At 40.4% G+C, this 23295-nt stretch overlaps 2 protein-coding genes across 2 annotated transcripts; one reads left to right on the top strand and one right to left on the bottom strand.

Annotated features, from left to right (window-relative positions):
• The first annotated feature begins 3308 nt into the window (after window positions 1-3308).
• On the top strand, window positions 3309-18379 carry LOC149847758 (MFP1 attachment factor 1-like). The gene is made up of 2 exons (XM_090009408.1): window positions 3309-3745; window positions 18161-18379. Exons 1-2 carry the CDS (start codon window positions 3343-3345, stop codon window positions 18178-18180), a joined length of 423 nt encoding a protein of 140 aa, XP_089865534.1. The 5' UTR covers window positions 3309-3342; the 3' UTR covers window positions 18181-18379.
• Window positions 18380-18864: 485 nt separating this feature from the next.
• On the bottom strand, window positions 18865-19965 carry LOC149847757 (uncharacterized). Its single transcript, XM_090002171.1, has 4 exons — window positions 19723-19965; window positions 19474-19569; window positions 19209-19361; window positions 18865-19081 (listed from the first exon to the last, which is right to left on the bottom strand). The coding sequence occupies exons 1-4, from the start codon at window positions 19963-19965 to the stop codon at window positions 19034-19036; spliced, it is 540 nt and encodes a 179-aa protein (XP_089858297.1). The 3' UTR covers window positions 18865-19033.
• Window positions 19966-23295: the final 3330 nt, after the last annotated feature.

Genomic DNA, 23295 nt, shown 5'->3' with positions numbered 1-23295 from the left:
TTTATTAATTTATACCAAAAGCAAATATCTCTTCTTTCATGTCCGAGCAAAAAACATCTTAACCTACCACATATTTTTCTAGCACCAACAGTTTCTCAAGAACAATATTTGCAACATTGATTTGAACATTATCTAAAACAAGTCTTAGAAAGTGGTACTGAACTCATCATAGCACAAAGTTTTTCAAGGATACATGCAGACCATCCGGGGGTTTATGTAGATCTACATGACCTTTAATGGAACCAAATCCCTATTTTGCCTCATCTTAGACCGTTGTTCTATCTGGTTGGGCTTGTGATGAGTGATTCCAATTCCCAAGGAGGATGCACCTAAATACATTGTGCATGAAATATCCATAATCCATATCTAGGGGTAGACATCGGGCTGCGCAGCCCATTAATATATATATATATATATATATATATATATATATATATATATATATATATATATATATATATATATATATATATATATATAGAGAGAGAGAGAGAGAGAGAGAGAGAGAGAGAGAGAGAGAGAGAAGTGATTAGTTCCTCTTAATCGGAGGAGGGTGTGGACAGTCTCAATTTTTTATTGTTTCAATACTCCTTTAGGATCTGACCTTAAAGATTAAAGATGTGATGTACATGGTTATTTATTAGGGTTTAGCTTTTGAATCATCTAATTATTGCATGTGAGCAGGATTTATAAGGATTAAGGATTGAAAAAATCAATGCCTCAGTTTTTCTAATCTTAAAGCTCATGAAATCATATTTTTTCATTGAAAAAATTATGATCAACAGTTGATTTCTCGCAAACGGATCATACTAAATGCACGTGGGTCAGATTTACCAAATGTGACTTAAAACATAAAAAACAGCACTATCACCAAGGTTGTTAAATGCGATGAGGCAAAGCGAGGCATTGAGCCTGTTATGAAGCGAGGCGTAAGCCTCGAGGCGTTGAAGTGTAAGCTTCATGATCAAAATAATAAAATATATAATATTAATAAAATAATAAATTTTTTAATTAAAAACTACTAATAAACGATAATATAAAATAAATACTATTTTTTTATAATTAACTCATATTATTCATTTTCTTATTTGTATGCACATGTAAACCACAATTTACAATTTATTTTATTTTTATATTTACATAAAAAAATTATGTTCTTTTTTAAATTTCTTTAAAAATCAAGAAATTAAAAAAGACGATTCTGTTCTGAATCTATTTGCAAAATGATTCGGCTGAGAAACAAATTCAATAACAATAACATTGGATCCAACCAATCTACCAATTTCACACACACAATTCAAACTGACTTGACAGAAATAGAGTTTGGGGTCTACTTTGGACCAACTAAAGCAATGGGTTGGATACACAAAATCTGTTGGGTGGATTTGGGTTGGATCTTTTTTTTCTTATGACAAAGATCTTTGGTGGTAAGCAAGCAGCCACTCTTGAACGAGGTCCTACCGGAGAACGAGTTCGCTCGATCGTTCGAGGATGCGGTGATGTTGAGCGTTGGCCACTTCCTCCACGCCTTCTCCTTCTTGTGGAAGCTGAAGCGCCTCCTCATCCTTGGCTCTGAACATCGCCTCCGCGGGTCGATCACACTCGAAGATAATCCGATGACAGAGGGCTGAGATCTTGGCCACCTCCTTCGGTGATCCTCCTAGAGTCGACCTCCTCTCACTTCATCCCTAACGAGACGCTATCAGAGCCCTACCTCCGGCATAACATCTTGAGCTTCATCCTCGCCGGAAGAGACACCACCTTGTTAGCACTCACCTACTTCTTCTAGCTGCTCTCGCGTCGATCGGACGTCGAGCGCAAGATCCTCGAAGAACTCGCCAGAATCGGTGACTCTCCGTCGAAGAAGAAAAGGAGGGGTTGTTTGAATTTGCGGAGCTATGGGAGATGCACTACCTGCATGTGGCGATCTCGAAGTCATTGAGGTTGTACCCGACTGTGGCGGTAGACACGACGCACTGCCAGACGAGATCTTCGTTAGGAGGGGGTGGTCATGGCGTACAACTCGTACACGATGGGGTGGATGCCAGCCATCTGGGGGACGATTGCCTTGAGTTTCAGAAGGAGCGGCCCTCTGTACCAGGAGAACTGGCGCAACCCCCACCGGGACACCCTCCTGTCCCAATCGTTGGTCCCTCTGGAACTCATCGACCAGATGTCATCATGGCGGATCCAGGCGTTCTCGCAGATGCTCGACCTCGCCAACCTCCTCAACGTCTTCGCCGACTGGATGACCTCGCAGCGGTGGTCCGACTTTGAAGCGCACGCCTTAGAAGCGAAGCGCGCCTCAATGCGAGGCATGCACTTCACCCATGTGAAGCGTGTGCTTCAAACCTGCAAACGCCTCATACAGTGCCACGGTTCCTTGAGCTTGCACTTCGCCTCTGAAGCGTATGCTTCAGGTACTGAGGCGTTTGCCTCTCACAGCTATCCACACCGTATAAACTGTTAGAATGAACCTGTTTTTTCATATGTATATATGGGGAACCTTGTATCCATTTTGAGATGGTTGGATCCATAGGGTGGTTTTGGTCCCAGTCCAGACAAACCTGAAGAGAGGGGATTCCTATGATTGGTTGGTTAATGCTGTTGGATTCCACTGAAAGTATTTGGTTCAACTTAGGCTTATATCTCTCCTCATGACATGGCCAGTTATCAGGTTGGACTCTACAGATCCTTACCACTTTAGAAAACATGTCATGGAAAACAAGATACGGGGTGGGCAACGGTCAGGGCGGCCCAATGGACCAAGCTGTAGGTACCGGACCAATACTCAGCCCGTTATATATGTGGGTTGAGCTCAGGCCAGCATGATGGGCCTGAGTTATTTATTAATTTTTTAATAATATAAAATTTTAAAAAATTAGCCATTACATAATAACTTGTTAATTATTATTTAGCTAATTAGTTGTATTATTTTTATGAAAACTAGAAAGATAATTAATTTGGTACATGGAAAGTTGAAAAATTGTTAATTACTTAATTATTAGTGTTTACAAATAAATTTGTTGGGCCAATGGGTCGAGTCATGGGCTGCTTTTCAAACCCGTACCCGTTAAGAACTGGGCCAAAACCTGGCCCTACTTAAAGCCCGGCGAGCCGAGCTCTAAACGGGCTCGGGCCGGCCCCATGCCCACCCTTAACTGCAACAACGCTGACCCGTTTCAGGTCCGAAACCATGAACGACACACGTGTTGACCGCATGTGCGGACGTCGGATTACATTGGTTAGTTAGCAGCCTCTGCCATCAGAAACTCTCTCTTCATTCTGCCTTTGCATTGGCAACACACACACAGAGAGAGAGAGAGAGAGAGAGGCCGTACAATGGCGGAAGAGAATCAGCCGGTGGCGTCGTTGCCCATTCCGTCGTTCAACATATGGCCGCCGAACCAGGGGACGCGGGACGCGGTGGTCCAGCGGCTCGTGGACACGCTCTCCTCCCCCTCCGTCCTCTCCAAACGCTACGGCGTCATGGACGCCGATGAGGCCGCTTCCGCCGCCCGGATCATCGAGAACCAGGCGTTCCTCTCTGCCTCCGAATCCCCACCGCCCGCCTCCGGCGCCCACGACGACGACTCCGCTAGCATCGGAATCGAGACCCTCCAGGCCTACTCCAAGGAGATCAGCAAGCTCATGCTCGACGCCGTCAAGTCCAGAGCTTCCTCCGCCGAGAAAAAGAAATCTCCGCCCACGGACGACTCAGCCACTGCTGCTCTGGCCACTCCCAGTGAGGATCATTCTCAATCATCTCTGGTTATGTCTGAATCATCTGAAATTTGAGAGATTCTCTACTATCGTTAGGGTTTTCTTTGCTTTCACTCCGCTTATTTTATTCTGCCCAGAAATTGCAATCCATCTCTCCGCCGTATTGCCGCGGCCTTATCTCTCGTCGCTTTTACGTGAGGATCCTTCTCAATCTTCTCCTGATTCATCTGAGTTATCCTAAAATTGAAAAATTTTGTCTTCATTGTTAGGGTTTTTTCTTTCCTTTACAATCCCTCTTTTTTTTTCTGGTTAGGGTTTATTGTGAACTGCTGTTATTGTTAATGCTTTTGTGTGTCGTGGTTTTTTGTAAATCGGCACTGGGAAAGAGATCTTGGTGCTTTTCTCTTTTTGATGTATGAAGAAAAGAAATGTAAGGGTGAGGTCTCGCTTTTTATTCTGAATTTTTTATGCCTGCCCCGGTTGGCAATGACTTAGAGTTTCTGATGGGAAGAAGTAATGGTGATTTTGAAGAGAATTGTTTATTTTGTTCTGGTTCTGGAGTTGTAAGGACCCAATCTGAGGCCTCTCGAGCTCGGGTTCGTGGATGTTAGTTCCCAGAGGGAAATTACTCTAATAATCTCAAAACAAACTTAAAATCGCATAATATTTTTTTTTCATTTAATAATTGAAGGTATATGCATCCATTTTTACAATAACCATCCAAATGCATAAGCAAATAAATAAAAAGGTAGAGGTGAACAATACTTCTGATGTCGCAGAGTTGCAGTTCGTTACTAAATCCTGTGAATGACCGTAACACTTCCTGAACCTGCAGTTACAACCAAGATAAGGGGTGAGTCTACAACCCAGTAAGATTCCATTTACAAATAAACATGATTGTTGCAACTGTAGTGAACTCTAAGCTCCTAGTCTTAATTTAGTTGCACACATGTTATTTATGAGTTTTATCTTTCTTTTTACCGTATCTCTAACATCATTCTCAAACATATCTTCTACTCTAGTCGGTTATTCCGAACATAGCTCATGTAGACAACTGAGAGTCTACGGTGTTGGCCAGACATATGAATCAGTCACAAGAACGTAGTCCAAACCAGCCCAGACTACGGACACAGGTGTTGCAACTACTCGTCGAGAGCGAAAGAGCTCAATCGGTAGCTAGCCGAAGAGCCAGGATGGCTATAAATGCCTTCAAGGTATCTTAAGGAGTTATACATGCCCCCAAGGTGTCTCAAGGAGCTATACCTGTCCCAAAGGTTTTGTGGTTCATGCTACATCCTACATGTGTCTAGTAGGCAATGTTTTAACCCCTAAGGGTCACCTAGGAACGTTTGAAATATTCTCAAGTTACTCACGAGGTACGCACCGCACCTCAACATTGTTTCAGACCATGCCTCCTAGTATAGTTCTTCATCATGTTCCTTGTGGTTATCGTATACACAACTTGCTCTTAACATTCACATCTTGAAGTAAATGCGTTATACAATCATCAATGTATGTCCACTTACTTTTTAACACATGTTCACATGTCTGAACTGTTAAGGATGACAACTCACCACAGATTAATTCATGATACTTACAATGCCCCTCTCAAGGCAAAAGTATACTAAGGAGGAATTTGCAAATGTTCACCTACCTGGAACGCTTAAATTTCAATTCATAACGTTTGATCTGGAATCAATAAATACCTTGTATCATTATTTATAGTCTCATCTTTAAAATTATCAAAATACCCTTGGACTAAAATGTCAAACTCTGACTTCATTCTTTCAGAGTTTATCCTCACATTCCTAACTAATGGATTCTACTTAAGCAGTAGAATCCAATGACTCAAGAATCACCTGAATCTGACTTTAGGGTACCAGGTTATGCCTTGTTTACTATGTAGACATCCCAAGAGCAAAATGGTTTTTTTGCTCTTTCGACCAATCATAGCGACCTCTATGTCGTCTTTACACCATATCTTTACACTATGTCTAATTCGTATTAAATTTCGAATTCAAATCCAAACTGATTTCAAAATGGATCACTTAGGTTTTTAACCAAAATTCCAATTGGATCTTGGATCCGGTGTGCATAATCTGAACCTGTTTGTGATGGTTTGGCATAAACATAATGTCCGTGCTAGACATTCTTGGATTTTGGACTAAACTTCACTAAGTCCACTTAGTTTTGAATTCACTTGGGTGTTTGTGATTCGATTTGCGTTTTCGGGTCCAAATTGGGATCCAAACTTGGATTCAGTTCGTAATGAAAAAATCGAGGTCTTCACTATCTCGATATTTCCACCGCACTCTTTCAATCACATGCACACATATCTTTATATATATCAAAAGTCTGATTTATCTCGGTCTGGTCTGACCTATATCGGGCCCGACTTGGTTTGGACCGAGTCAGTCCACAAATACAAACCCGACTCGGTCTGGACAGACCGAGTCGGTCTGCTAAACTACTTCGGACCGGACTCGGTCTGAACAGGCCGAGTCGGTCTGTCGTAATACACAGAACCTGACTCGGTCTATCCAGACTGAGTCAGTCTGTCGAAAAACTCAGACTTGACTCGGTTCAAACAGACCAAGGCGGTCTGCCAAAATATCAAATTTGACTCGGTCTGTTCAGACTGAGTCGATCTGTTGCAATATATAGACTCGATTCGGTCTGTCCAGACCGAGTCGATCTGTTGCAAATACTCAGACCCAGCTCGGTCTATCCAAATCGAGATAGTCCGTCAAACATCATAGTTTGGCTCTGTCTGGGCACACCCAGACTGAGTCATCTTGGTCTACACCAGACCTGGCTCGATCTGGGTCATGCCCAGACTGAGCATCATGGCCGACTCGGTCTGCAAAAAACGCAGACCGAGTCTGCCCTGCACCATCTCTGCAACAGTTTTGGCAACGTCATTGTTGTCAGAATGCTGCAGTTTCTGCAGATGGGGTGGTGCCGTCGGCGATCAGCCAGCCCCCCCTTTTTCTTTTTCTTTCTTCCACCATTTTTTTTTCAATCAGTGTCTGTCGACAATGAGGGCAGCGGTCGGACCTCCTGCCTCCTCGCGGCAGGTGATCCGTCCCTCCCCGTTTTTCGTCACTGGCCGGTGGCAATAGCAGAGGGAAAACCCCTCTACTACCCCCTATTTTTACGAGAGACAGGGACAGGGTTCTCCTTGTCCCTGCATCTCTGCAACTCGCCGACAACCTCACGGTTGTCGGCGACCTCTGTTCTGAACAAAAAACGGGAGAGAGGGACTTACTTAGTGGTCGACGGCTGCGACACCTCCTTCTCCCGTTCTCTCTGCTTCTCTCCCTCTCTCTGAGTGATCGAATGGAGAAGGGAGGCCCCCCCCATGGCTTTTATAGCCATGGGGAGTCGTTTACTCCCCCCCCATTATCGTCCTCTTTCAAAAAAATGTGGGGAACTGTTCCCCTCCCCCCCTTCCTCTCCCACGATCAAGCTCGTGGGAGAGGAAGGGGGCGGCGGTTCCCCCTCCTCCCATAACCGCCCCACGACGGGAACGGTGTTACAACAGTGACTTGTGTGGAAGCATTGCTCCGATTTATGCATTGCATCCTTTTGTGATTTAATCTCACATTTTGATCACTTGATCAACGATGACAAGAATGTCATTCTTTGCTAGCAGTTTCATGACTTGCGGTAACTACAGGGAAAGTGATCATGTTGTGTTGGACTAGTGTCTAATCCTTTAATGCAACGCAACGGGTGCTCAAGTTTCCTTTGTTTTTGTTAAAAGATAAGAAGAAAATTGTTCTTGTAGTAGACTCAATACCATGGCCCTAATTTCAACCTTCTTTTTTCGACGTTCTTGATCCCTTATTTTATAGTTACTTTTTCCTTTTAAAATTTGTCATTGTTTATATGCATTTGAATTCTTTAACTTTAGTGACCTAGAATTCTTATTCAAGACTTTGGGTTTAAGATGATATTATGCTTGTTGCTTTAGATTAATTATTTTGGTTGTAAACAACCATGTGTGTGTGTGTGTGTGTGTGTGTGTGTGTGTGTGTGTGTGTGTGTGTGTGTGTGTGTGTGTGTGTGAAAGGAGAGGAATTGTTGATGTCATTAGAACTTGAAGTCGAATGCTGAAAATAAATATGGTTATATAAACTAACAAACTCATGCCCATCCCCAGAAAAAACATATGCTTGAAAATTTAATTGACATGCACAACTACTCAGTACCAAAAAAAAAGCCATGAACATGCGGGAAGAAAAGGAAAATGCAGTAAGGCGTATAGAAATCCGGACATCTTCATGTCAATCCCTGTGATTCAAGCAACTTGACCTGCATTTAAATTATTTGTGTCAATGGACTAGTCCAATTCAGAATTCTTGATGAATGATGTAATAAAAAAAAGATCAACATATAGCTGTTAATGGAACTGCAGCTATAAAAAATTATGTGAAATTGATAATGATTAATATCAGAAAGTTTCATAATGGCTTCCCGAACCACATTTTCAAGGAGAACCAATGCCAATGCAATTCAAATGAAATGCATGATGTTTACAAATTTCTAAGCAATTTCCTTCTTATCTTTTAACAAAAACAAAGGAAACTTGAGCACTTGTTGTGTTGTATTAAAGGATTAGACACTAGTCCCACACTACATTATTACTTTCCTTGCAATCTTCGCCGACTCCGCCACCGCTACTCTGGTCACTCCCAGTGAGGATCATTCTCAACCATCTCTTGTTATATCTGAATCATCCACAAGTTGAGAAATCCTACGATCATTAAGATCTGCTTAGAAATTTTCATCCCTCTCCCCTCACATTGACGTGGCCACGTTTGAGCATGTATGTGTAATGAAAAGAGGCGGAAGCACCAATAGAGCAAAAGTCACTCTTTAAGAGTGACCACTAGAGCCAAGAACACAAACACCAAATGTGCACACACAAAACTCTCAAATATAGAAAATGACTTAAAGTCATAAGTTGGATATTATTGAAGAAAGGAAGAGAAGGGTGTAAAAACCCATGCTTACAAGAGGGGAACACCTCCTCTATTTATAGAGGAGGAAGGCACAAAGAAGGGACCACAAGGGGGCTCCCTTGTAGTCGTTGGGAGCCCCAACGGTCAGAAATCTGACCGTTGGGGCCCCAACGACTACAAGAGTGGGGCCCCTTGTGGTTCAAACAAAAGAAAAAATAAAAAAGGTAAAAAAGGAAAAAGAAAAAAGAAAAAAGTAAAAAAGTAAAAAAGTAAAAAATAAAAAGTACATTTGTGTATATATATATATATATATATATATATATATATATTTAACACGCCCCCTCAAACTTTACGGGGAGAAGACCGAAAGTTTGCTAAGGAGAAACATAAATCGTGGAGTTGGGAGCGCTTTGGTGAAGAAGTCAGCTAGTTGATACTCTGAAGTAACATATGGTAATGAGATAGTCCCTCTGAGGTATTCGTTTCGAACATAATGGCAATCCATTTCGATATGCTTTGTCCGCTCATGAAAGGTGTGCTTGCTGGCAATGTATATCACACTTTTGTTATCACAGCAGGGCTTGGTAGAAGTGGAAATGAGGACGCCCATGTCAGCAAGGAGACTTCTGAGCCATACGATTTCCATGATTGTCATTGCCATGGCCCGATATTCAGCTTCAGTGGATGATAGTGAAACCTTCTGCTGCTTCTTGCATCTCCACGAAATGAGGGATTCACCTAAAAAAATACAAAGACCCGTTATTGAGATACGATCATTGGGATTTTCTCTCCAGTCAGCATCAGTAAAAGCAGTCAAGTCAAGTGATGAGGAAGAAGATAAGAAGAGTCCCTTGGATATAGTATTTTTGATATATCGCACAATTCTCATTACGGCTGTCATATGAACCGAAGTAGGTGCATGCTGAAACTGGCTTGCTGCATGAACCGCATAAGCTATGTCTGGACGTGTGATGGATAGATAGATGAGAGATCCAATTAATTGACGATAGGGGGTTGGATCCTCAAGAAGAACACCATCTTCAAGTCTCAGTTTTGCATTAATAACTTCGGGAGTCTCAACTTTCTTTTCATCAGATATTCCTGATTTGGTACAAATTTCTGCAGCTAATTTCATTTGAAATAGGATGTAACCACGCGGGGAATAAGCCACTTCAATCTCTAAAAAATATCTCAAATAACCAAGGTCAGACATATCAAAAGTTTCTTTTAACATAGACTTTACATCATTTACTCCATTTTGGTCATTTCCAGTAATGATCATATCATCAACATACAGTAGAAGCATAATAATGGAGTCACCTGTCCTTTTAACAAAAAGAGCAGTGTCAGTATAGCAAGAAAAAATCCTAAATTGATTAATACATTACTAAACCTATCATACCAGGCTTTAGGAGCTTGCTTAAGTCCATATAAGGCCTTTTTTAATTTCAAAAATTTTCCATTCAAATTCATACCTGGAGGCGGTTCCATATAAACTTCTTCATTTAAATTACCATTCAAAAAGACATTTTTGACATCAAGTTGAAAGATTGGTCATTTTTTAACTGAGGCTATAGCAATAAGAGCTCGAACACTAGTCATTCGAGCAACTGGGGCAAAAGTTTCATCATAATCTACCCCATACTCTTGGGCATATCCCTTGGCTACCAACCTAGCCTTATATCTTTCCAAAGAACCATCACTCTTAGTTTTTACTTTAAAAACCCATCTACATCCAATGGGTTTCTTGCCATTGGGAGGATCAATGCTTTCCCAAGTTTGTGCCTTTTTAAGAGCATTAAGTTCTAGTTCCATAGCTTCATTCCAATGAGCATATTGCTTAGCATCATTGTAATGAGATGGTTCATGAAAGGAGTGAAGAGCAAGTAGGCATGCTCGAAAGTTAGGAGAAAAGGAATCATAAGAAACAAATCTATTTGGTATTTTGGAAATCCGATTTGATCTTCTTTGAGAGGTCTCTTCGATGGACTCACTTTGGGAAAATTTTTCAAGGGCACAAGGAGGATTTCTTTCATTCCTTCTAGAGTAGACTTGAATTTGTCTTGAAACATTTTCTTCTAAGTTTTGATCATCACTTGGATGTTCAAAAAGATCTTCACTAAGGGATTCACTAGGATCAATATGATCATCTATAATGTTTTCTTTAGGCAACAAGTCAAATAGAAAGGAATAATCAATATTTTCATTTGGTTGGTGCGAAAAACCATTTTCCTCTTCAAGGAATGTGACATCTTTAGAGATATAAAACTTGTTTTTAAGTATGTCAAAACATCGATAACCTTTTTGTTTTTCGCCATATCCCAAAAGGATACATTCAATAACCCTAGGAGAAAGTTTATCATTCTTGTGAGTTAGAACAAAACATTTACATTCAAAAATTCTTAGTCTTTTATAATCGGGAGACATATTGTAAAGTTTTTCAAATGGAGAAAGAATTTTCAAAGAGGATGAAGGAGTTCTATTGATAAGATATGTAGAGGTTAGAACTGCTTCGGCCCAAAAGGATTTTGGAATATTTCTTGAAATTAATAACGTTCTTGTAGTTTCTATTATGTGTCTATGCTTTCTTTCCGCAAGACCATTTTGTTGCGGAGTGTTGGGGCAAGAACGTTGGTGACAAATTCCATTTTCTTTTAAATAGTTTTGAAAATCATTGGACATATATTCGCCTCCCGAATCGGACCTAAGAATAGATAGATTTCCCAAAAATTGATTTTTGACCATTGCATGAAATTCTTTAAAGAAGGAGAAAACTTCGGATTTGCGACTTAGAAAGTAAATCCACGTAAATCGAGTGAAGTCATCAATAAAGACTACGTAATACGAAAAACCTCCTTTAGACAAAATAGGGGAAGGTCCCCACACATCGGAATGAATAAGTTCAAATGGCCGAGTGGTAAAGTAACTTCTTTGAGGAAATGGAGTAGCTTTAGATTTCCCAAAAATGCAATCTTTACAAGTCATGTGATTGTCTTTACAAGTATTGTTCAAAAACGGAAAAAGAGACATTTTTACAAAATTTGGATGGCCAAGTCTCTCATGCCATATTCCAATACTTTTGTCTTTTACAAGATTGCAAGATGACTTAGATGGAAGAGTCAAAAAATCCATAAAGTAGAGGTCACCCCTTCTATGGCCTTGCCCAATCAGCTTCCCTGACTGGAGATCCTGCACGGTGCAATCTTTAGGTGAGAAAGAGAATTGGCATCCATGATCGGTGATTTGAGACACGGAAAAAGGTTTAAATTAATTTTAGGAACGATTCTTACTTTAGGAACGAAAAAGTTTTTAAAATCAAGTGATCCAATACTTTCAATTTTTAATGATGTACCATCGGCTGTTGAAACACAAGAGGATATGGGTTCGGAAAAAACATTTGAAAGAGAGTTTTTATGAGATGTCATATGAAAAGAAGCACCGGAGTCTAGTATCCACATACCTAGAGGTGATGAAGAGTAGGCGATGGCGGCTCCAGATGTTGAAGGAGAAGTCTTGAGAAGATGTTGGAGAACTTCGGAGATGTGATTTAGAGTTTCTTTGATATCTCCTTCTTTGGTACTTTCTTCTTTCTTTGGAGAATTTTCTCCAACCGCTGCTACCTTTCCTTTGAGTTTTGGACAAACCGGTCTAATATGTCCCGGTTCATTACAATAATGGCATATTATTCCCTTTCTAGGCCCATTAAAATTTTTGTTAAAATGGGGAGGTCTATATGCTTTAACATTCGATCCGGGCCTAGTAACGGCCAAAACTTCATCACTCTTAAAGCTCAAGCCAAGTCGAGTTTCTTCTTGACATATCTCGGCAAGGGCATCTTCAATAGGTAGGGCTTTGCTTCTATGGAGAAGAGATGCCCTTGTTCAAATTCCGGGCGAAGACCATGAAGAAATTGAAAAAATGTTCCTTTTCAATTTGTTCCCTCCTTAATTCAATATCTTCCGGAGCCACCCACTTAGGCTCAAGAAGAGCAAGTTCATCCCAAAGAGGAGTAAGAGAGCTAAAATAGTTCCGGACACTCATGTCCATTTGTTTGGTGGAACGGATTTTTTCTTGACAAAAGAATTGTCGAGCAAGATCCTTTTGGGTATACATACCCTTAAGGAAAAACCAAGCCTCATTGGCCCTTCTAAATTTGGTAATATTAGCACAATTTTTAAGGTCTACATTGTTCATAAACCATGCCAAAATTTTGGCATGGTTACTTTCCCAATCCTCAATTTTGGATTGATGATCATTAATAGCTTTGATGCGTTCATCACCATCTAAAGCTTTTTCAACATCGTTTTCGATTTTGGTGAGAACAAGAGAGGGTTCGGGAGTAGTTCCCATAACAAAACCCCAAAGTTTCTTACCTCTAAGATGATTTTCCATAGCGGAGGCCCACATGAGATAATTGGACCCATTTAGCTTAAAAGAAAGCTCCACTTTAGAGTCACGTTCCATCGACACCAAAAGTTCTTCCTTTCTTCAAAAGATTGAGAGGCACACGTTCCAAAGAGAAGCCCAATCATCAACCGAGCTCTGATACCATGTAATGAAAAGAGGCGGAAGCACCAATAGAGCAAAAGTCACTCTTTAAGAGTGACCACTAGAGCCAAGAACACAAACACCAAATGTGCACACACAAAACTCTCAAATATAGAAAATGACTTAAAGTCATAAGTTGGATATTATTGAAGAAAGGAAGAGAAGGGTGTAAAAACCCATGCTTACAAGAGGGGAACACCTCCTCTATTTATAGAGGAGGAAGGCACAAAGAAGGGACCACAAGGGGGCTCCCTTGTAGTCGTTGGGAGCCCCAACGGTCAGAAATCTGACCGTTGGGGCCCCAACGACTACAAGAGTGGGCCCCCTTGTGGTTCAAACAAAAGTAAAAAGGTAAAAAAGGAAAAAGAAAAAAGGAAAAAAGTAAAAAATAAAAAGTACATTTGTAGTTTTACAAGAATACCCCTATCGGGTATTTCACTAAAAAGAATATGTATATATATACATATATGTATATATATACTTATATATATACGGATGTATATATATATATATATAAGTATATGTATATATATATATATAAGTATATGTATATATATATATATATATATATTTTAACAGTATGCTTCTCAATCTTCTTGTGATTTATCTGAATCATCCTAAAATTGAATTTTTTTATCTGCATTGCTAAAGTTTTTTCTTTCCTTTAGAATCCCTGTTTTTTTTGTTAGGGTTTATTGTGAACTGTTGTTATTGTTAGTGGTTTTTATGTTTGTGGTTTCTGTAAATTGGCATCGGGAGTGAGATCCTTCTCATTTTATGTACGAAGAAAACAAGTGTAAGGGTGCAATCTCATCTTTTATTCAAAATTTTTTATATTTGCTTTGGTTGGTTCTTGAGTGATATCTTCTTGTTTTTGTGGAAGCATCATTCTGATTTATGCATTGTATCCTTTTGTGATTTAACCTTAGATTTTGATCACTTGATGAATAATGACAAGAATATCGTTCTTTATGAAGTTTCTTATTTCTGTTAGTCATGATTGTTATGGCAACTACAAGAAAAGGAATAATGTAGTGTCAGTGGGACTAGCGCATGGTTCTTTAATGCATCACGTGGGTGCTCAAGTTTCCTTTGTTTTAATTAAAAGATAAGAAGAAAACGCTCAGGAATTTGTAACTGGGTTTTATTTAAATATTGTGGGTGTTGGTTCTCCTTGAAAATGTGGTTCAGGAAACCATTGTGGTGCTTTCCAACATTAATCATTACCAATTACTCATAATTTCTGATAGCTTCAGTTCCGTTAATAGCCATGCGTTGATTATTTGTTTGTATTATATCCTTAGTCAAGAGTTCTGAATTGGGCTAGTCTATCTGCAAAACTAATTCAAATGTAGGTTAAGTCACGTGGATCGCAGGGGTTGACAGGATGAACTCCTGCTTTCCATGTCTTTTTGCATGTTAGCTCTCATTTTCCTTTTCTTTCCCCTTTGTTCATACTTTCTTTTTTGGTTTTGGGTACTGAGTGGTTGTGCATGTCATCTTAAATCTTCACGTGTATGTTTTTGTGGGTATAGACATGATTATGTTAGTTTATGTAACTATTTTTATATCATGCCTTTTTCCTCTGGTTTTTCAGATATTAATATTATTCTATGTTGAGATTATGGGTTATAATGTTATGGGACTGTTCTAAGGATATAATTTTTGCTTTATTCATAGAGAATTGTCTATCCATTCTGAATGCTTCAGTTCTTGCTACTATGTCGCATATCTCTTATGTAGTACGCAGAGTGTGGTGTTTCATCAATACTTATATGGATTTTTTAAAATCATTGTCTTCTGATCTACAGTTATAGTGGATTCTCATAACTTCATGTGGCTTCGCCTTAGATTTCTTGTGTATAATAAACAAGGGCTTTTATAAGACCATACCTTGTTCAAGTAGGACACTCTCTTAGTTAGTTGGCTCTACAGCATCTTGTTAGACAAAAGCAAGATCAAGTTTGCATTAAACTCAATCTTGAGCAACCTAAAGCTTGGCTCTATATGGCTCATCTTCAACCATAGTTAAGTTTTTTTATAAAAGTTTTAATTCAAGATTAAGTTACCTTATTTGTTTTCAATTTGCATGTCCCAGCTCTAATGGCTAATGTAATAGAGGATTTATTGGCTTCCCTTTGTTGTAGCATTATACAAATTACAAAACAATATTTACTATTACAAATTATTATATGATTATGATAAACAATTGTGTCCAATGAGCATGTTATATGTTATTTATGTATAATATATGTCGAGCCTTATGAGCCTGTCCAAGTTTAGTGCTTTTCAAGTTTGAGCCTGTCCACTCACAAGGTTAACATGTTCAAGTCTAACACAGATTCGCTTGGGTGGGGCCAAAAATGAGTGGTTTGATTATCTGACCAGTGACCACCATTAGTGACATTATTATTATTCTCTTTCTCACTTAGACCAAACAAGGGAAATGTCTGCGTAGTGAGATTTTTCATTTATATCACCCTTAGATACAAACTGTTCCTTAATGCTGATATTTTTTAAGTTCTCAAAGTTTTGACATCAATTGTGTTCCAAATTCTAGATTAATTCATTACATAGCTGGTATTTTTTCATCTATCCAATTTACCATTATATCAATTGATTTATCTCTTGACCTATTATATGATTCCTTTTTTGTTTTATAGTACTATGTATTATCTGGTATCTAGTGGGCAAGCTGGTGTTTTCTTTTCTCTTTTTCTTTTTCAAAATCTTTAAATGTTCAAAGGTTATGCCTTTGTTGGTTTAAATGAATAAGGAAATGTTTCCATGAAGTTAACAAGTTGAAGTTACAAGTGGACTTGGGGCAAGGATACAAGGTGCAATAAACATCAAAATGCAATGTTTGCTTGTGGAAGGTGTTGTTCTCGCAATCCTGTGGTATTATCATTGTCTCAGATAGAGGATTTGGAGAAGATAAAGTGTTTGAAAGTAAACCTGGAGCCTAATAATGACGGTGGAAGTGAAAGCCTGAGGTGTATCTTGTGTTGATTGTAGAAAGTGAAGCCTGATTCTGCTCCTTACAGTCATGAAATGCAAGAATGGCCAAGAGACATTAGCTAGTGTTACACGAGGAAATACCCATGAGAACTTTTTCAAGATAAGAAACTAAATCACAAAGGGATGAAGGCTACAAAGTGGCCAACTGGCCATGCAATAGTGGAGTGGACATATGTAGTAAATCTACATTTTTAAAGTAATTCATTCTAGAAGCTTTTGGTGGCAAACATTGTTCACATCTACAGTGTTTGAAAGAGACGTTATGAATTAGGTTAGATGCCAATAAGTTGTCAGAGCTGGATCTAGGAGAGAGTCACTTTAGCATCTTGGAGCAAAGATAGCTGCATATAAGTTTCAATAACCTGGCTGTGCAATAGGTGGGGACAAATAATAAGAGCAGACCATCATAGATGGGTGAGACTCACTCTCTTTTGGATTATACAATTTGATTGCTAGGAAGGTGATCTTTCTTGCAGAACCCAAGCCTTATCAACCCAAACTGGAAGTATATTTTTTTCTTGTTCATAGGATTATTAGAAATATCTTCACATCTACAAGTTCTCTAATGTAGGCAAAGGTTGCATATCTATGACTGCAAACATCCTTGTGTGATCAATATGTTGCCAAATGAAATCAAAAGACTAGGAGGCCCCATCTAGAGTATTGGTTAAAGAAGCATAGTTGATACCCACGTGCGACAAGGGTCATTCAACAATTGCAACAACTTGTTGTGGTTCATCAACGTTTATCTCTTGGATATAGTTCCTCTTAGTTGAGTTGTTGCAAAGTTCAAAATAGGTTGTTGGGACATCCTTTCTGCAGGTGAGAAATTGCAGTGGTGACGACTTGTACTCTCATATTGCAGCTAATAGTGCGAAAACCAAGAATCCCCTTAAGAAAGCTATATAACTTGGATTGTAACCTCTCTCATACAGCAGGCCTAAGATTTGTTAAGCCCAATAAAAAGAATATTTGATCAAGAGGTAAAACGGAACACATGAATGAAGTTTTGCTCTCATGAAAGCCAAAGTTGATGCATCTTCCAAGTGATTTATTTGCATGGATTATGAAGAAAAAATTATTTGTTTGCTATCTTTTGATTACATAGACGATGCATCTTCCAAGTGATTTATTCACATCCAACGGAAAGATTTTTTTTTTGTTTGCCATCTTTAGATTATATAGTACTAAATGGTGACCGTAACATAGAAAAGAGGCTTTTGTTTTTCCCTCTAGTTGGGGGACAACCCCATGTGAGATGCAAACCCAAGATTGAGCTACCTATAAGCTAGTAAACGGTTACTGCCATCGTGCCATAAGTCACATGATATGTCAGATGAGAAAACTAGAGGTGCCTTTAGATAGTTTGGAGAATTGGAGGACAATTCTCATGAAAAAAATGAATTCTTAATATATATATATATATATATATATATATATATATATATATATATATATATATATATATATATCAAGAGAATTCTCAATCTTTAGATTTTGGTCGTTTCATAAGGGCCGTTTCACTCATGCTGTTTCTTGGAGAATTCCATTATTATTGTTTGGTTGTATTGTAGAATTCATGTGAATATTCTCATTCTTCTGGAATAGGGGTATCCTAAAAGGGTGATCTACTGATAGGGATGTAAACAGGTCGAACTCAATTGAGAGCTAGGCATTACTGAATCCAACCTACGGATCTTGCTTAATCAGATTCACAGTCAAATGGGGAAAAAATACTGAATCAGGGTCTTAATACTAATTGAGCATGTAATATATGTAATGGGGTTGGATTAACCGCCAGATTCAGATGAAAGGCTGCATACAGAATCTGAATCTGACTATTAATTAGATGATATGTGCTTTATCGAATCCAACTGATCAGATTTTGAATTGATCCAATACAGGTCTAAATCCAATCCGTTGAGACCCCTATCTACTGGCTGTGAAAAAAGGGGTCAGGCTCAGCCAAAGAACATGACGATCCCTTGGAGAGAGAGAGAGAGAGAGAGAGGACCCATCTGCCTTAAAGTTCGGTTTGGGAACTGGCAGTCGGAGGGAGTTTACTCATTTATGCTCTCTTTGGCAACTGGTAACTGGGGCGGGAGTTATGCATTAGGTAAAAATCTGGCAAACTACAAGGGTGGTATCTTTTTGTATTAAAAACTGGATTTGGTAACTACCACCTCTTAGATGCGGCTGCTGGCTACCACCAGTTTTCAAACAAAGCCTTAATTACAATGAAAACTGAGAATTTCTCAGTCTAAAATATGTTTTTTTCTTCTCTTTCTATGTACTTTTTTTGCTCCTTCAAGCCTCCATTTCTAACACTTGAATAAATTTTTTTAGAATCTCACCAAACAATTATACGCATTGGTCGAAATCTTAAGCTCTCTCTTCTCTCTCTCATGCCTGGGTGCCAATTATATCAAAACAACAAGAGGGGAACCAAGGATTGATCAATCTCATGCCTTGGGGACAATTATTGTACCAAAGTAACTCATACCTTCACGTTTACCTCCTTCGTCCATCAACGTCAGTCCCCACATCTCGTGTGACACTCCCCTTCTTTGCCTCCATAACGACAAAATCCGGACCTATTGATTCAATAAGACAAAAGAAACAACATGCCACTCTATTTATTATCCCACGCTCATCTCACACTAGTTGTTCATTATCCCACAAGTCACTGTTCTTTTTTTTTTCTTTTTTTTTACAACGCCACGATAAGAAAAGTCCAGGGGCCTACGGCTACCACAACGGCTAGATTTCCGTCCTTTTCAGGCCTCGCTTTCGCTTCGATTCGGCTTCGAGGAAACAAACGCCATCTGATGAGAACAAAGAAAAGGGAAAAAATGGGTGGGTCAACATTCAACAACAACAAAGGATGAAGAGATACCATCATCATCGATTCATCATCACCACCAGCATCATGAAATGTATAGGATTGCCTACCTCTTGATCTTCTTGTGGGATCCAATCGTTGGTAGCAGGGTTGGTTCTGGTCTTCACCACCACCCAGTTGGCGGAAGCCACGGGGCCTCCTTCCTCAAGCCTCCAGCATACCCCATCTCCTCCCCCCACAACCCTTATGAATCCGGTCCCCGTCTAGAGAGAGAAAGAGAGAGAGTCAATCGAAAAAAACCCAAGAAGAAGATAGAAGAAATATGGATGATTGAAACGAAGAAATCAGCAGAATCCTCTTTTTTTTTTGTCTTGCCGTGTAGTGGTCCTTGTCTATCGAGTTGAGTCTCTTGTAGTAATCGGTCTCCACGAACTCCTCCACCGAATAGACTCGCCCATCCGCCAATATGGACTGCAAAAAAAAACCCAGAAATTTTTGGTGGGGTTTTGAGATTTTGGTGAACGAATTAAGAAACGTAGAGATCGAATCGAAAGGGAACAGAGAGTGGGTTTTTTCTTCTTCCTTTTTTTTTATTGGCATAGAAAGAGGGACAAGACAACCAACCACAGATTGGGATCGTAGGGCTTGGAGCTTCTCGAATTCGGGTGGGTCGTCGAGGGGTTGGGCGAGGGGAGGATAGGAGTCTTCGGTTTCGCTTCGGTTGGGCTTGAGGGTACGCTTGGGGGATAAGGTGTCGAAGTAGGCTCTGATCTCCCTCGCCGTCTTCACTTGGTCCTCCGGTGGGATCACCTCGTCGCTTCGGCTGGGCTTGCTCGCCACCCAATCGGCCGGGCTGATGCCTTCCATCCTCTCTCTCTCTCTCTCTCTAAACCGGGTGGTGGCGTTCGGTGGCAGCAGATTACTTTATTTGTTGGGGGTAGCACTAATTATAACCCTTTTTTTTCAAAGGTATGCATTATAAAAGGACAAAGATTAGGCCTTACTTATTTCAAATCGACTGATCTACGACGCAAACCTGACTCAACCCCCACGGAAACTGACTGAGACTCACTCACTCAACAGGTTGGATACCCGACCCATCAAGGTATACCCGAACTCACCCAAATAACAAATTACCAGTCTGGTCATGAAAATAGAATCCCAAACCTGAATCCACAAAATTTTTAAAGTTTACATTTATTAAAAATACATATAAAATACTACGGTCGGGTTGCTTCTCATGGGTTTCGAGTCATAGTGTTCTCATGTCAGGTGAAAATTATGGTCGCTCTCAGCAAGGAAGGCAGAGCCCTTGTAGGCTCATCCATAATTGTTTGTTATGAGGATTAAAAAGACTTTAAAGTTTACATTTATTAAAGTGTTCACAAAATTTTTAAAGTTTACATTTATTAAAAATACATATAAAATACTACGGTCGGGTTGCTTCTCATGGGTTTCGAGTCATAGTGTTCTCATGTCAGGTGAAAATTATGGTCGCTCTCAGCAAGGAAGGCAGAGCCCTTGTAGGCTCATCCATAATTGTTTGTTATGAGGATTAAAAAGACTTTTTTTTGGAAAGAGAAAGCTGGGGTTAGTCAGACACCTACCTGTTTATTAGATAAAAAATAAACCAAAGAAACAGCCACACATTTTTACATCAGGACCCAATCAGGTCCTACATTTGTCCACCTGACGATTGACATCCACAATTGGCATGCGAGTTTAAAGAAGCTTTCGAAATAGAAAATGAAGGTTTTTTTTTAAAAAAATCTACCATTACTCTAAAAAATGTCTGTTTGATTGCATCTCGTGATTTGAAATCACGACTCCAAATCACATGAGATGCAACCAAACATGTGATTTTCCATATGAAGTTAAACTATTGTACTTTTTTTTAAAGGCAGGCTGGGATTAGGCACCGTTGGTAATTGTACTATTTTTTTACCCTACATCTTTTGATATATAAAATAGATATTGATTACTACTTAGCGAGCCGAGCCAAGTTGAACATCTATTATTCGGCTTGCTGAGCTTATTCTGCAAGTTAGCACAAGCTCCTTATGAACAGAACAAGAGCCGAACCATGCACGGCTTGTCTAGTTTCCTAGCCCCACAAATTGGGTATAGGCGGATCACCCAACAGGGGGAGGGAGAAATCATGATAAAAAGCCAGTGGCCGGATTAGTAGAGGGGCATATTAACCCACTTTGGTGAGAAGCACCAAGCAGATCAGATGCAACAGTTAGATTTTTCATCTGCCAAATTGTCTATATAATCCGCTTAGAATGTTAAAGGATTGACAGGATTATTTTGGACATTCAGAAGTTTAAAGAAAGAAAAATGGTCAAAACTGTTGGTTTTTATAATTAACTAGCAAGCGTTAAGCGGTAACTACAGTTAATTGGATGGCCTTGGAGTTTAACAGAAACAGCAATTTGAGCAAGAAGCCATGCTTAGAATGCAGCTCTGCTGCTGTCAAACATCCATCTTAACAATTTCTCAAGACGAACACTGCACCCATCTCGAGAAATGCCAAGATAGATGGCTGTCAAACAGGTAACCTTCTGCCCACCATGCAGCGACACCGCATATAATGTGAAGTCTTGGAGCAATTTCTTAAAACCTAGAGGGCTTATCTTAAAATTTTGAGATCACAGGCAGTTAAGCGTGATTTTCCCATGGTTTAACGCTTATACATAAATTACCCTAGAAATTAATCAGCGAACAAAGAATTTATTTAATTTTTTTTCGAATGTCCACAATCAAATTTATTATCCTAGCACATTGTTCCTTTGTTTCTCTCCCCTCCCCCCTTACAAGATTGAAGTATCATTGGGTCCTGTTTGGGATCTCCTGACCGAAGGGCGTCGGAGTGGATTTGTGGAATCCACGCTTTTTCCCTCCGTTTGAGATGAGGGAAAAGCGTTGAATCGTGGAACCGGCATGGGAAAAGCTAAAGCCAGATCCACGATTCGACTACCACCATGGATAGGTGGTCATGGTGGTAGTCGACAACAGTCACATCGATGCCCATGCCGATGCTGCTTTCCTCGTTTTTCAGTGGCGAAGAGCTCGGAGATTGGGGAAGAGGACCAACGTCACCGACACCCCCCCCCCATCATCTCCTCTGTTTCATCGTCCACATCTCACAATCTCTTCTCCTCATTGGCCCCAGAGGAGACCAGAACGAGGCCCTTCTCGCCCCTGTTGAGCTCTTCCGGCGAGAACACCGCAGGCGTCGTGGACGCTGACGAAGAGGAGAGCGGTGTCAGTAAAGAAAAATGCATCTTTGGTGGTGGTGGTGGTAGTAGTAATGATGGTGGGAACGGATTCTCCGAGTGGAAGGAGTAGGGGGAGCATCACGGAGAATAGGGCGGTGAGGAGAGGATTCAACGCCGCGAGGCTGAACACGGTGAGGTTCAGGATGGTGAGCCCTCCTGTCATCGCTGGCGGCTTGCTCGCCGTACCTCACTATCCCGCTGGTGTTGGACATTATGGGTTACGGGTCCAACCCGCAATCTGACCCGGTTTGACACCATGTTAGTGGGTCACGTAAGTGACTGGATGATGGAGGTAGTGGGTGGGAGTTACGTGAATGTGGAGAGACCACATTCACGTAACTGCCCAATTCTCCATTATAAATATGGGATTAGGGGCTATGAAGATTATGAGAGTTCATAGCCATATCCTGCTCAAACTCACTTCTGCATTCAAGCTTAAGCAAAACAGGGTCCTGCTCACCGTCGACATAAGGCCTGGGCTCATTGTGGGCGTCGACCGGCTGAGGAGAACGCCGAATCACCTACACGATCAATGGCGAATCCAGGTACGCTCCCTGTCTATTTGTTTTCACAGGATTTCGCCCCAACAATGGGTTATGGGCCCACTACGCTTCCGCTGCGCGTGGCTGTGTAGGCACTAACAACGTTTTGGCGTCGGTGGAGTCGCCGTGGGGCGACAACCACCGATTAGCCGAAGACTGTCGCTGTGAGGCGACAGTCATCACCGGCAAATGTCACCGGGAAAAAGGCGACATCTTTTTTCCCTGTTCTGGCAAACCTTAAAAAAAAATGTTTTATACCTGTGGCCGTTGGGCTGCAGGCCGGTTTTGCCGTCGCCGGGAGTATTGCCGGAGCCGTCACAAGAAAACCCCTGCACCGTTGGGTTGCAGGGTGGTCGGCTTATGCAGGAGATGTT

Source organism: Nuphar pumila, chromosome 1, assembly GCF_984573655.1.
Source record: "Nuphar pumila chromosome 1, dmNupPumi1.hap1.1, whole genome shotgun sequence".
In the NCBI taxonomy this organism is placed as follows: domain Eukaryota; kingdom Viridiplantae; phylum Streptophyta; class Magnoliopsida; order Nymphaeales; family Nymphaeaceae; genus Nuphar; species Nuphar pumila.
Note: the sequence above shows the minus strand (reverse complement) of the source record. Positions and strands in the feature narration are given on the sequence as shown.